The sequence below is a fragment of the Hemibagrus wyckioides genome, linkage group LG05, assembly GCF_019097595.1.
Source record: "Hemibagrus wyckioides isolate EC202008001 linkage group LG05, SWU_Hwy_1.0, whole genome shotgun sequence".
NCBI classification, from domain to species: Eukaryota; Metazoa; Chordata; class Actinopteri; order Siluriformes; family Bagridae; genus Hemibagrus; species Hemibagrus wyckioides.
In genome coordinates, this window is record NC_080714.1 from 29724259 (window position 1) to 29739258 (window position 15000).

The window sequence follows — 15000 nt, forward strand, 5'->3', positions numbered from 1 at the left end:
GTGTGTGTGTGTACCTGATGTGCGTGTGTGTTTGTGTGTGTGTGTGTGTGTACCTGATGTGTGTGTGTGTTTGTGTGTGTGTTTGTGTGTGTGTACCTGATGTGTGTGTGTGTTTGTGTGTGTGTGTGTGAAACGTGGAGCTGAAGAGGAGAAACATCATCACCGTCCTGCAGAAACACAACTGTGTTTAATCAAAATACCTGTATAGCTGATGTGTGTGTGTGTACCTGATGTGTGTGTGTATACCTGATGTGTGTGTGTGTGTACTGTACATGGTGTATGTGTGTGTGTGTGTATACCTGACGTGTTTGTGTATGTGTGTGTGTGTGTACATGGTGTGTGTGGGTGTGTATACATGATGTGTGTGTGTGCGTGTGTGTGTATACCTGATGTGTGTGTGTGTGTGCGTGTGTATGTATACCTGATGTGTGTGTGTGTATATACCTGATGAGTGCATGTGTATGTGCGTGTGTATACCTTATGTGTGTGTGTGTGTGTGTGTGTGTATATATATATATATACACCTGTGTGTGTGTGTGTGTGTGTATATATATATACCTTATGTATGCGTGTGTGTACCTGATGTGTGTGTGTGTGTGTATATACCTGATGTTTGTGTGTGTGTGTGTACTGTTCATGGTGTGTGTGTGTGTGTGTGTATACCTGATGTGTGTGTGTGTTTGTGTATGTGTGTGTGTGTATACATGGTGTGTTTGTATGTGCGTGTATACCTGATGTGTGTGTGTGTGTGCGTGTGTGTGAATACCTGATGTGTATGTGTGTGCGTGTGTGTGTATACCTGATGCGAGTGTGTATATATATACCTTATGTATGAGTGTGTGTGTACCTGATGTGTGTGTGTGTGTATATACCTGATGTTTGTGTGTGTGTGTGTGTACTGTACATGGTGTGTGTGTGTATACCTGATGTGTGTGTCTGTTTGTGTATGTGTGTGTGTGTACATGGTGTGTGTGTGTGTGTGTATACCTGATGTGTGTCTGTGTGTGTGTACATGGTGTGTGTGTGTGTATTCCTGATGTGTGTGTGTGTGTGTATTCCTGATGTGTGTTTGTGTGTGTGTGTGTGTGTATGTGTGTGTGTGTACCTGATGTGTGTGTGTGTGTATTCCTGATGTGTGTTTGTGTGTGTGTGTATTCCTGATGTGTGTTTGTGTGTGTGTGTGTGTGTGTGTGTGTATGTGTGTGTGTGTACCTGATGTGTGTGTGTGTATTCCTGATGTGTGTTTGTGTGTGTGTGTGTGTACCTGATGTGTGTGTGTGTGTGTGTGTACCTGATGTGTGTGTGTGTGTGTGTATTCCTGATGTGTGTTTGTGTGTGTGTATTCCTGATGTGTGTTTGTGTGTGTGTGTGTGTGTGTATGTGTGTGTGTGTGTGTACCTGATGTGTGTGTGTGTGTATTCCTGATGTGTGTTTGTGTGTGTGTATTCCTGATGTGTGTTTGTGTGTGTGTGTGTGTGTGTATGTGTGTGTGTGTGTGTGTGTGTGTACCTGATGTGTGTGTGTGTTTGTGTGTGTGTGTGTGTGTGTGTGTGTGTGTGTACCTGATGTGTGTGTGTGTGTGTATATACCTGATGTTTGTGTGTGTGTGTGTGTACTGTACATGGTGTGTGTGTGTGTGTATACCTGATGTGTGTGTGTGTTTGTGTGTGTGTGTGTGTGTGAAATGTGGAGCTGAAGAGGAGAAACATCATCACCGTCCTGCAGAAACACAACTGTGTTTAATCAAAATACCTGTATAGCTGATGTGTGTGTGTGTGTGTATGTATACCTGAAGTGTGTGTGTGTATACCTGAAGTGTGTGTGTGTATACCTGATGTGTGTGTGTGTGTGTGTGTATATATATACCTGATGTGTGTGTGTATGTGTGTGTGTGTGTATACCTTACATGTGTGTGTGTGTGTATATATATATACCTTATGTATGAGTGTGTGTGTACCTGATGTGTGTGTGTGTGTATATACCTGATGTGTGTGTGTGTATATACCTGATGTTTGTGTGTGTGTGTATATATATATATATATTTGATGTGTGTCTGTGTGTGTGTACATTGTGTGTGTGTGTGTGTGTGTATACCTGATGTGTGTGTGTGTGTACATGGTGTGTGTGTGTGTGTGTGTGTGTGTGTGTGTGCATGGTGTGTGTGGGTGTGTATACCTGATGTGTGAGTGTGTGTGTGTATACCTGATGTGTGTGTGTGTGTGTGTGTATATATACCTGATGTGTGTGTATGTGTGTGTGTGTATACCTTACATGTGTGTGTGTGTGTATATATATATACCTTATGTATGAGTGTGTGTGTACCTGATGTGTGTGTATATACCTGATGTTTGTGTGTGTGTATATATATATATATATATTTGATGTGTGTCTGTGTGTGTGTACATTGTGTGTGTGTGTGTGTATACCTGATGTGTGTGTGTGTGTACATGGTGTGTGTGTGTGCATGGTGTGTGTGGGTGTGTATACCTGATGTGTGAGTGTGTGTGTGTATACCTGATGTGTGTGTGTGTGTGTGTGTGTGTGTATATATACCTGATGTGTGTGTGTATGTGTGTATACCTTACATGTGTGTGTGTGTGTGTATATATATATACCTTATGTATGAGTGTGTGTGTACCTGATGTGTGTGTGTGTGTATATACCTGATGTTTGTGTGTGTGTATATATATATATATATTTGATGTGTGTCTGTGTGTGTGTACATTGTGTGTGTGTGTGTGTGTGGGTGTGTATACCTGATGTGTGAGTGTGTGTGTGTGTATACCTGATGTGTGTGTGTGTGTGTGCGTGTGTGTGTATATATACACACCAACTATAGTTAGTATATAGTATACTATAGTACTATATACTATATACTACTATATACTATAGTACAACTATAGTATAGAACTGTAGTTCACCAACTACAGGACAACTTCACCTTCCTGTGACAGTGATGCCTCCCTTCCAGATGCTCTGAACGACTTCTACGCTCGGTTTGAGGCACAGAACAACACAACAGCGAGGAAGACCATCCCTCCTCCTAATGACCCAATGCTCTGTCTCACCACAGCTGATGTGAGGAGAACTCTATGCAGAGTTAACCCACGGAAGTCTGCTGGACCAGACAACATTCCTGGCAGAGTTCTCAGGGAGTGTGCAGAGCAGCTAGCAGATGTCTTCACTGACATCTTCAATCATCTTCTTCGCTGAGCAGCTCCATCGTCCCAACGTGCCTCAAGACAACGACCATCATCCCTGTGCCAAAGAAGTCCACGGTTTCCTGCCTCAATGACTACCGTCCCGTCGCACTCACACCAATCGTGATGAAATGCTTCGAGAGGCTCGTCTTGAGGCACATCAAGTCACAGCTACCACCCTCGCTGGACCCCTTGCAGTTTGCGTATCGTCCTAACCGCTCCACGGTCGACGCCATCACCACAATCCTCCATCTGGCCCTCACACACCTGGACTGTAAGGACTCCTACGTTCAAATGCTGTTCATAGATTTCAGTTCAGCATTCAACACAATCATCCCTCAGCAGCTGATTAAGAAGCTGAGTCTCCTGGGTCTGAACACCTCTCTCTGCAACTGGATCCTGGATTTCCTGACTGGGAGACCTCAGTCAGTCCGGATCAAGAACAGCATCTCCAGCACCACCACACTGAGCACTGGAGCTCCTCAGGGCTGTGTGCTCAGTCCACTGCTGTTCACTCTGCTGACTCACGACTGTGCAGCAATGCACATCTCCAACCACATCGTCAAGTTCGCCGATGACACGACCGTGGTGGGTCTCATCAGCAAGAACGACGAGTCAGCATACAGAGAGGAGGTGCAACATCTAACAGCCTGGTGCAGAGCCAACAACCTCTCCCTGAACGTCGACAAGACCAAAGAGATGGTTGTTCACTTCAGGAGAGCACAGAGTGACCATTCTCCGCTGTTCGGATCCTCTGTGGAGATCGTCAAGAGCATCAAATTCCTTGGTGTCCATCTGGCGGAGAACTTCACCTGGTCACTCAACACCAGCTCCATCACCAAGAAAGCCCAGCAGCGCCTCTACTTCCTGAGGAGGCTGAGGAAAGCCCATCTCCCTCCCCCCATCCTGTCTGTGTTCTACAGAGGGACCATGGAGAGCGTCCTGAGCAGCTGCATCACTGCCTGGTTTGGGAACTGGACCGTCTCAGATCACAAGACCCTTCAGGGGATAGTGAGGACAGCTGAGAAGATCATGGAGTCTCTCTCCCCTCTATCACAGACATTTACACCGCACACTGCATCCGCAAAGCTAACAGCATTGTGGCTGACCCCACACACCCCTCACACACACTCTTACACACCCCACACACCCCTCACACACACTCTTACACACCCCACACACCCCTCACACACACTCTTACACACCCCACACACCCCTCACACACACTCTTACACACCCCACACACCCCTCACACACACTCTTACACACCCCACACACCCCTCACACACACTCTTACACACCCCACACACACACTCTTACACACCCCACACACCCCTCACACACACTCTTACACACCCCACACACCCCTCACACACACTCTTACACACCCCACACACACACTCTTACACATCCCACACACCCCTCACACACACTCTTACACACCCCACACACCCCTCACACACACTCTTACACACCCCACACACCCCTCACACACACTCTTACACACCCCACACACCCCTCACACACACTCTTACACACCCCACACACCCCTCACACACACTCTTACACACCCCACACACCCCTCACACACACTCTTACACACCCCACACACCCCTCACACACACTCTTACACACCCCACACACCCCTCACACACACTCTTACACACCCCACACACCCCTCACACACACTCTTACACACCCCACACACCCCTCACACACACTCTTACACACCCCACACACCCCTCACACACACTCTTACACACCCCACACATGCCTCACACACACTCTTACACACCCCACACACACCTCACACACACTCTTACACACCCCACACACCCCTCACACACTCTTACACACCCCACACACCCCTCACACACACTCTTACACACCCCACACACCCCTCACACACTCTTACACACCCCACACACCCCTCACACACACTCTTCACCCTCCTGCCATCCGGAAAGAGGTACCGGAGCATTCAGGCCTCACAACCAGACTGTGTAACAGTTTCTTTCCTCAAGCCATCAGGTTCCTCAACACCTGGGACTGAACTGTTCTACACTCTCTCACACACACACACACACACACACACTCTCACTCAGGACTGAACTGTATATTAACTCTCTGTCTCTCTCACACACAGATACACACACTCTCTCTTGACTGTGTGGACGCACACACACACACACACACACACACATAATTTATACTGTTCATTACTTACTGCACTACCTCTACCTGTCATCTGCTGCTATAGTTATATTTATGTTTATTCTATTTGCACTACCTCAACCGCTGCTGTGTATTTTTGAACAATATTTTTGCACAGTACTTTTTTTATTTTTTACATCATTTCACTTTATCTATTTTATTTCACTTACATTCCAGTACACATTCTTTTCTTTCTTTTTGGCGCTAAGTGTCCTGTGTTCTTTTGTGTTGTCTTTCTTGTATTTATTGTCTTTTTTGCACTGTCTTGTCTATGCTCTGTTTGCACCTAGCTGCACACAGTGCACTTTACGTGGCTAAGACAAACTTCTGTCCTAGCTCTGTGGTGGTGTTTGTTGTTTTGTGTTGAACTTGTTGTTGTATGTTTCTGTAGCACCAGGTCCTGGAGAAACACTGTTTCATTTCACTCTGTACTGCGTCAGATATATGTGGGGGAAATGACAATAAAAGCTTCTTGAATCTTGAATCTTGAATCTTGAATGGATATACCTGATGAGTGCATGTGTATGTGCGTGTGTATACCTTATGTGTGTGTGTGTGTGTGTGTGTGTACCTTGTGTGTGTGTGTGTTTGTGTACTGTACATGGTGTGTGTGTGTGTGTACATGGTGTGTGTGTGTATATACCTGATGTGTGTCTGTGTGTGTGTACATGGTGTGTGTGTGTGTGTGTGTACATGGCATGTGTGTGTGTATACCTGATGTGTGTGTGTGTTTGTGTATGTGTGTGTACATGGTGTGTGTGTGTGTGTATACCTGATATGTGTGTGTGTGTTTGTGTATGTGTGTGTACATGGTGTGTGTGTGTGTGTGTGTGTGTGTGTGTGTGTAAATGGTGTGTGTGTATACCTGATGTGAGTGTGTGTGTATACCTGATGTGTGTGTGTGTGTGTGTACATGGTGTGTGTGTGTGTGTGTGTGTAAATGGCGTGTGTGTATACCTGATGTGAGTGTGTGTATACCTGATGTGTGTGTGTGTGTGTGTGTGTGTGTACATGGTGTGTGTGTGTTTGTGTATATATATACCTTATGTATGAGTGTGTGTGTATGTGATGTGTGTGTGTGTACTGTACATGGTGTGTGTGTGTGTATACCTGATGTGTGTGTCTGTGTGTGTAAATGGCGTGTGTGTGTGTGTGTGTATACCTGATGTGTGTGTCTGTGTGTGTAAATGGCGTGTGTGTGTGTGTGTGTGTATACCTGATGTGTGTGTGTACATGGTGTGTGTGTGTTTGTGTATGTGTGTGTGTGTATACCTGAAGTGTGTGTGTGTGTGTATACCTGATGTGTGTGTGTGTGTACATGGTGTGTGTGTGTGTGTACATGGTGTGTGTGGGTGTGTATACCTGATGTGTGTGTGTGTGTGTGTATACCTGATGTTTGAGTGTGTGTGTGTGTGTGTACATGGTGTGTGTGTGTATACCTGATGTGTGTGTGTGTGTGTGTACATGGTGTGTGTGTGTATACCTAATGTGTGTATGTGTTTGTGTGTGTGTATACCTGATGTGTGTGTTTGTGTGTGTGTATACCTGATGTGTGTGTTTGTGTGTGTTTGTGTGTATTTGTGTGTGTGTGTTTGTGTGTGTGTTTGTGTGTGTGTTTGTGTGTTTGTGTGTGTTTGTGTGTGTGTGTGTGTTTGTGTGTGTGTGTGTTTGTGTGTGTGTGTGTTTGTGTGTGTGTATAACTGATGTGTGTTTGTTTGTGTGTGTGTGTGTCTTTGTGTGTGTGTGTGTGTTTGTGTGTGTGTGTGTTTGTGTGTGTGTGTGTGTGTGTGTCTTTGTGTGTGTGTGTGTGTGTTTGTGTGTGTGTGTGTGTGTCTTTGTGTGTGTGTGTGTGTTTGTGTGTGTGTGTGTGTGTCTTTGTGTGTGTGTGTGTGTTTGTGTGTGTGTATACCTGATGTGTGTTACTGTAGGCGAGTGTGAGTCCGTTACTCAGCACAGAGTAAAAACTGCCAATTTTCTGCCGCTGATCTAAACAAGAACACAAACTCAAGATCACATGGAACTGAAAGAGGACACAAAAATGCATTAATTTATCAATAAATTAATTAATTAATTAAACAATCTTTAATGAACTCAACAGTGGACATTCCTGATCATGATTCATCTGATGTGTGTGTGTGTGTGTGTGTGCAGTACCATGTGGGTTCTGTCTCTCCGGTTCTATGAGGTGTGTGTAGAAACAGTGGTCATTTTTTCTCACACATACTTTCAACCGTGTGGAGCCTGAAACACAACACACAGTGAAAACAAAGGTACTGTGTGTCTGTGTGTGTGTCTGTGTGTGTGTGTGTGTGTGTCTGTGCGTGTGTGTGTGTGTGTGTGTGTACCTTGAACATAGTGAACTCTCTCCACACTGATCTGTCCTCCGTCTGATGGATAAACACACTGACTCTCTCCTCTCACCTGCACCAGCCTGCCGTCCATCCTGTAACCTGTAAACACCTACACACACACACACACACCACACATGGTTGGTCCTCAGTGTGTGTGTGTGTGTGTGTGTGTGTGTCGTGTTACTCACAGGTTGGTCCTCAGTGTGTGTGTGTGTGTGTGTGTGTGTCGTGTTACTCACAGGTTGGTCCTCTGTGTGTGTGTGTGTGTGTGTTGTATCACTCACAGGTTGGTCCTCTGTGTGTGTGTGTGTGTTGTGTTACTCACAGGTTGGTCTTCTGGGTGTGTGTGTGTGTGTGTGTGTTGTATCACTCACAGGTTGGTCTTCTGTGTGTGTGTGTGTGTTGTATCACTCACAGGTTGGTCTTCTGTGTGTGTGTGTGTGTGTGTGTGTTGTATCACTCACAGGTTGGTCCTCTGTGTGTGTGTGTGTGTGTGTTGTATCACTCACAGGTTGGTCCTCTGTGTGTGTGTGTGTGTGTGTGTTGTATCACTCACAGGTTGGTCTTCTGTGTGTGTGTGTGTGTGTGTGTGTGTTGTATCACTCACAGGTTGGTTCTGTGTGTGTGTGTGTGTGTGTTGTGTTACTCACAGGTTGGTTCTGTGTGTGTGTGTGTGTGTGTGTTGTGTTACTCACAGGTTGGTCTTCTGTGTGTGTGTGTTGTGTTACTCACAGGTTGGTTCTGTGTGTGTGTGTGTGTGTGTGTGTGTGTTGTATCACTCACAGGTTGGTCTTCTGTGTGTGTGTGTGTGTTGTGTTACTCACAGGTTGGTTCTGTGTGTGTGTGTGTGTGTGTGTTGTGTTACTCACAGGTTGGTTCTGTGTGTGTGTGTGTGTGTGTGTGTTGTGTTACTCACAGGTTGGTTCTGTGTGTGTGTGTGTGTGTGTGTGTGTGTGTTGTGTTACTCACAGGTTGGTTCTGTGTGTGTGTGTGTGTGTGTGTTGTGTTACTCACAGGTTGGTTCTGTGTATGTGTGTGTGTGTGTGTGTGTTGTGTTACTCACAGGTTGGTTCTGTGTGTGTGTGTGTGTGTGTGTTGTGTTACTCACAGGTTGGTTCTGTGTGTGTGTGTGTGTGTGTGTGTGTTGTGTTACTCACAGGTTGGTTCTGTGTGTGTGTGTGTGTTGTGTTACTCACAGGTTGGTTCTGTGTGTGTGTGTGTGTGTGTTGTGTTACTCACAGGTTGGTTCTGTGTGTGTGTGTGTGTGTTGTGTTACTCACAGGTTGGTTCTGTGTGTGTGTGTGTGTGTGTGTGTGTGTGTTGTGTTACTCACAGGTTGGTCTTCTGTGTGTGTGTGTGTTGTGTTACTCACAGGTTGGTTCTATGTGTGTGTGTGTGTTGTGTTACTCACAGGTTGGTTCTGTGTGTGTGTGTGTGTGTGTGTTGTGTTACTCACAGGTTGGTTCTGTGTGTGTGTGTGTGTTGTGTTACTCACAGGTTGGTTCTGTGTGTGTGTGTGTGTGTGTGTATGTGTGTGTGTGTGTGTGTGTGTTGTGTTACTCACAGGTTGGTCTTCTGTGTGTGTGTGTGTTGTGTTACTCACAGGTTGGTCTTCTGTGTGTGTGTGTGTGTGTGTGTGTGTGTGTTGTGTTACTCACAGGTTGGTTCTGTGTGTGTGTGTGTGTGTTGTGTTACTCACAGGTTGGTTCTGTGTGTGTGTGTGTGTGTGTGTGTTGTGTTACTCACAGGTTGGTTCTGTGTGTGTGTGTGTGTGTGTGTTGTGTTACTCACAGGTTGGTTCTGTGTGTGTGTGTGTGTGTTGTGTTACTCACAGGTTGGTTCTGTGTGTGTGTGTGTGTGTGTGTTGTGTTACTCACAGGTTGGTTCTGTGTGTGTGTGTGTGTTGTGTTACTCACAGGTTGGTTCTGTGTGTGTGTGTGTGTGTGTGTGTTGTGTTACTCACAGGTTGGTCCTCTGTGTGTGTGTGTGTGTGTGTGTGTGTTGTATCACTCACAGGTTGGTCGTCTGTGTGTGTGTGTGTGTGTTGTGTTACTCACAGGTTGGTCGTCTGTGTGTGTGTTGTGTTACTCACAGGTTGGTTCTGTGTGTGTGTGTGTGTGTGTGTGTGTTGTGTTACTCACAGGTTGGTTCTGTGTGTGTGTGTGTGTTGTGTTACTCACAGGTTGGTTCTGTGTGTGTGTGTGTGTGTGTGTGTGTTGTGTTACTCACAGGTTGGTCTTCTGTGTGTGTGTGTGTGTGTGTGTGTTGTGTTACTCACAGGTTGGTTCTGTGTGTGTGTGTGTGTTCTGTTACTCACAGGTTGGTCTTCTGTGTGTGTGTGTGTGTGTGTTGTGTTACTCACAGGTTGGTTCTGTGTGTGTGTGTGTGTGTGTGTTGTGTTACTCACAGGTTGGTTCTGTGTGTGTGTGTGTGTGTGTGTGTGTTGTGTTACTCACAGGTTGGTTCTGTGTGTGTGTGTGTGTTGTGTTACTCACAGGTTGGTTCTGTGTGTGTGTGTGTGTGTGTGTTGTGTTACTCACAGGTTGGTTCTGTGTGTGTGTGTGTGTGTGTGTGTGTGTTGTGTTACTCACAGGTTGGTTCTGTGTGTGTGTGTGTGTGTGTGTTGTGTTACTCACAGGTTGGTTCTGTGTGTGTGTGTGTGTTGTGTTACTCACAGGTTGGTTCTGTGTGTGTGTGTGTGTTGTGTTACTCACAGGTTGGTTCTGTGTGTGTGTGTGTGTGTTGTGTTACTCACAGGTTGGTTCTGTGTGTGTGTGTGTGTGTGTGTGTGTGTGTTGTGTTACTCACAGGTTGGTTCTGTGTGTGTGTGTGTTGTATCACTCACAGGTTGGTCTTCTGTGTGTGTGTGTGTGTGTGTTGTGTTACTCACAGGTTGGTTCTGTGTGTGTGTGTGTGTGTTGTGTTACTCACAGGTTGGTTCTGTGTGTGTGTGTGTGTGTTGTGTTACTCACAGGTTGGTTCTGTGTGTGTGTGTGTGTGTGTTGTGTTACTCACAGGTTGGTTCTGTGTGTGTGTGTGTGTGTGTGTTGTGTTACTCACAGGTTGGTTCTGTGTGTGTGTGTGTGTGTTGTGTTACTCACAGGTTGGTTCTGTGTGTGTGTGTGTGTGTGTGTGTGTGTGTGTTGTATCACTCACAGGTTGGTCGTCTGTATGTGTGTGTGTGTGTTGTGTTACTCACAGGTTGGTCGTCTGTGTGTGTGTTGTGTTACTCACAGGTTGGTTCTGTGTGTGTGTGTGTGTGTGTGTGTGTTGTGTTACTCACAGGTTGGTTCTGTGTGTGTGTGTGTGTTGTGTTACTCACAGGTTGGTTCTGTGTGTGTGTGTGTGTGTGTGTGTGTGTGTTGTGTTACTCACAGGTTGGTTCTGTGTGTGTGTGTGTGTGTGTGTTGTATCACTCACAGGTTGGTTCTGTGTGTGTGTGTGTGTGTTGTGTTACTCACAGGTTGGTCTTCTGTGTGTGTGTGTGTGTGTGTGTGTGTGTGTGTGTTGTGTTACTCACAGGTTGGTCTTCTGTGTGTGTGTGTGTGTGTTGTGTTACTCACAGGTTGGTTCTGTGTGTGTGTGTGTGTTGTGTTACTCACAGGTTGGTTCTGTGTGTGTGTGTGTGTGTTGTGTTACTCACAGGTTGGTTCTGTGTGTGTGTGTGTGTGTGTTGTGTTACTCACAGGTTGGTCTTCTGTGTGTGTGTGTGTGTGTGTGTTGTGTTACTCACAGGTTGGTTCTGTGTGTGTGTGTGTGTTGTGTTACTCACAGGTTGGTTCTGTGTGTGTGTGTGTGTGTTGTATCACTCACAGGTTGGTCGTCTGTGTGTGTGTGTGTGTGTGTGTTGTGTTACTCACAGGTTGGTTCTGTGTGTGTGTGTGTGTGTGTGTGTTGTGTTACTCACAGGTTGGTTCTGTGTGTGTGTGTGTGTGTGTGTGTGTTGTATCACTCACAGGTTGGTTCTGTGTGTGTGTGTGTGTTGTGTTACTCACAGGTTGGTCTTCTGTGTGTGTGTGTGTGTGTGTGTGTGTGTGTTGTGTTACTCACAGGTTGGTCTTCTGTGTGTGTGTGTGTGTGTGTTGTGTTACTCACAGGTTGGTTCTGTGTGTGTGTGTGTGTGTGTGTGTGTGTTGTGTTACTCACAGGTTGGTCCTCTGTGTGTGTGTGTGTGTGTTGTGTTACTCACAGGTTGGTCTTCTGTGTGTGTGTGTGTGTGTGTGTGTGTGTGTTGTGTTACTCACAGGTTGGTCTTCTGTGTGTGTGTGTGTGTGTGTGTGTGTTGTGTTACTCACAGGTTGGTTCTGTGTGTGTGTGTGTGTGTTGTGTTACTCACAGGTTGGTCTTCTGTGTGTGTGTGTGTGTGTGTGTGTTGTGTTACTCACAGGTTAGTTCTGTGTGTGTGTGTGTGTTGTGTTACTCACAGGTTGGTTCTGTGTGTGTGTGTGTGTTGTGTTACTCACAGGTTGGTTCTGTGTGTGTGTGTGTGTGTTGTATCACTCACAGGTTGGTCGTCTGTGTGTGTGTGTGTGTGTGTGTGTTGTGTTACTCACAGGTTGGTTCTGTGTGTGTGTGTGTGTGTGTTGTGTTACTCACAGGTTGGTCCTCTGTGTGTGTGTGTGTGTGTGTGTGTGTGTGTGTGTTGTATCACTCACAGGTTGGTTCTGTGTGTGTGTGTGTGTTGTGTTACTCACAGGTTGGTCTTCTGTGTGTGTGTGTGTGTGTGTGTTGTGTTACTCACAGGTTGGTCTTCTGTGTGTGTGTGTGTGTGTGTGTTGTGTTACTCACAGGTTGGTTCTGTGTGTGTGTGTGTGTGTGTGTTGTGTTACTCACAGGTTGGTCCTCTGTGTGTGTGTGTGTGTGTGTGTGTGTGTGTTGTATCACTCACAGGTTGGTTCTGTGTGTGTGTGTGTGTGTGTTGTGTTACTCACAGGTTGGTTCTGTGTGTGTGTGTGTGTGTTGTGTTACTCACAGGTTGGTCTTCTGTGTGTGTGTGTGTGTGTTGTGTTACTCACAGGTTGGTCTTCTGTGTGTGTGTGTGTGTGTGTTGTGTTACTCACAGGTTGGTCCTCTGTGTGTGTGTGTGTGTATGTGTGTGTTGTATCACTCACAGGTTGGTTCTGTGTGTGTGTGTGTGTGTGTTGTGTTACTCACAGGTTGGTTCTGTGTGTGTGTGTGTGTGTTGTGTTACTCACAGGTTGGTTCTGTGTGTGTGTGTGTGTGTGTGTGTTGTGTTACTCACAGGTTGGTTCTGTGTGTGTGTGTGTGTGTGTTGTGTTACTCACAGGTTGGTTCTGTGTGTGTGTGTGTGTGTGTGTTGTGTTACTCACAGGTTGGTCCTCTGTGTGTGTGTGTGGGTGTGTGTGTGTGTGTTGTATCACTCACAGGTTGGTCTTCTGTGTGTGTGTGTGTGTGTTGTGTTACTCACAGGTTGGTCTTCTGTGTGTGTGTGTGTGTGTGTGTGTTGTGTTACTCACAGGTTGGTTCTGTGTGTGTGTGTGTGTGTGTTGTGTTACTCACAGGTTGGTTCTGTGTGTGTGTGTGTGTGTGTTGTATCACTCACAGGTTGGTCTTCTGTGTGTGTGTGTGTTGTGTTACTCACAGGTTGGTCTTCTGTGTGTGTGTGTGTGTGTGTGTGTTGTGTTACTCACAGGTTGGTTCTGTGTGTGTGTGTGTGTTGTGTTACTCACAGGTTGGTTCTGTGTGTGTGTGTGTGTGTTGTGTTATTCACAGGTTGGTTCTGTGTGTGTGTGTGTTGTGTTACTCACAGGTTGGTCCTCTGTGTGTGTGTGTGTTGTGTTACTCACAGGTTGGTTCTGTGTGTGTGTGTTGTGTTACTCACAGGTTGGTCCTCTGTGTGTGTGTGTGTGTGTGTTGTATCACTCACAGGTTGGTTCTGTGTGTGTGTGTGTGTGTTGTGTTACTCACAGGTTGGTTCTGTGTGTGTGTGTGTGTGTGTTGTGTTACTCACAGGTTGGTTCTGTGTGTGTGTGTGTGTGTGTGTGTGTGTGTTGTGTTACTCACAGGTTGGTTCTGTGTGTGTGTGTGTGTGTGTGTTGTGTTACTCACAGGTTGGTCCTCTGTGTGTGTGTGTGTGTGTGTGTGTGTGTGTTGTATCACTCACAGGTTGGTCTTCTGTGTGTGTGTGTGTGTGTGTTGTGTTACTCACAGGTTGGTTCTGTGTGTGTGTGTGTGTGTGTGTGTTGTGTTACTCACAGGTTGGTTCTGTGTGTGTGTGTGTGTGTGTGTGTGTGTTGTGTTACTCACAGGTTGGTCTTCTGTGTGTGTGTGTGTGTGTGTTGTGTTACTCACAGGTTGGTTCTGTGTGTGTGTGTGTGTGTGTTGTATCACTCACAGGTTGGTCTTCTGTGTGTGTGTGTGTTGTGTTACTCACAGGTTGGTCTTCTGTGTGTGTGTGTGTGTGTGTGTTGTGTTACTCACAGGTTGGTCTTCTGTGTGTGTGTGTGTGTGTGTTGTATCACTCACAGGTTGGTCTTCTGTGTGTGTGTGTGTTGTGTTACTCACAGGTTGGTCTTCTGTGTGTGTGTGTGTGTGTGTGTTGTGTTACTCACAGGTTGGTTCTGTGTGTGTGTGTGTGTGTGTGTGTGTTGTGTTACTCACAGGTTGGTCTTCTGTGTGTGTGTGTGTGTGTGTTGTGTTACTCACAGGTTGGTTCTGTGTGTGTGTGTGTGTGTTGTGTTACTCACAGGTTGGTTCTGTGTGTGTGTGTGTGTGTGTTGTGTTACTCACAGGTTGGTCCTCTGTGTGTGTGTGTGTGTGTGTGTGTTGTATCACTCACAGGTTGGTTCTGTGTGTGTGTGTGTGTTGTGTTACTCACAGGTTGGTTCTGTGTGTGTGTGTGTTGTGTTACTCACAGGTTGGTTCTGTGTGTGTGTGTGTGTTGTATCACTCACAGGTTGGTTCTGTGTGTGTGTGTGTGTGTGTGTGTTGTGTTACTCACAGGTTGGTCTTCTGTGTGTGTGTGTGTGTGTTGTGTTACTCACAGGTTGGTCTTCTGTGTGTGTGTGTGTGTGTTGTGTTACTCACAGGTTGGTTCTGTGTGTGTGTGTGTGTGTTGTGTTACTCACAGGTTGGTTCTGTGTGTGTGTGTGTGTGTGTGTGTTGTGTTACTCACAGGTTGGTCTTCTGTGTGTGTGTGTGTGTGTTGTGTTACTCACAGGTTGGTCTTCTGTGTGTGTGTGTGTGTGTTGTGTTACTCACAGGTTGGTCTTCTG

The 15000-nt window shown here is 46.1% G+C and overlaps 1 protein-coding gene across 5 annotated transcripts in view; it reads right to left on the minus strand.

The window, feature by feature from the left end:
• The window catches only part of spag17 (sperm associated antigen 17), a 51247-nt gene that overhangs the window by 10200 nt on the left and 26047 nt on the right, over window positions 1–15000 (minus strand). For all 5 annotated transcript variants that reach the window (XM_058390648.1, XM_058390649.1, XM_058390646.1 and 2 more), the window contains 3 exons: window positions 7760–7874; window positions 7569–7655; window positions 7324–7400 (listed from right to left, as the gene is read on the minus strand). In XM_058390648.1, the coding sequence (XP_058246631.1) occupies window positions 7324–7400; window positions 7569–7655; window positions 7760–7874 (279 nt within the window). The remainder of the gene's footprint in view (window positions 1–7323; window positions 7401–7568; window positions 7656–7759; window positions 7875–15000) is intronic.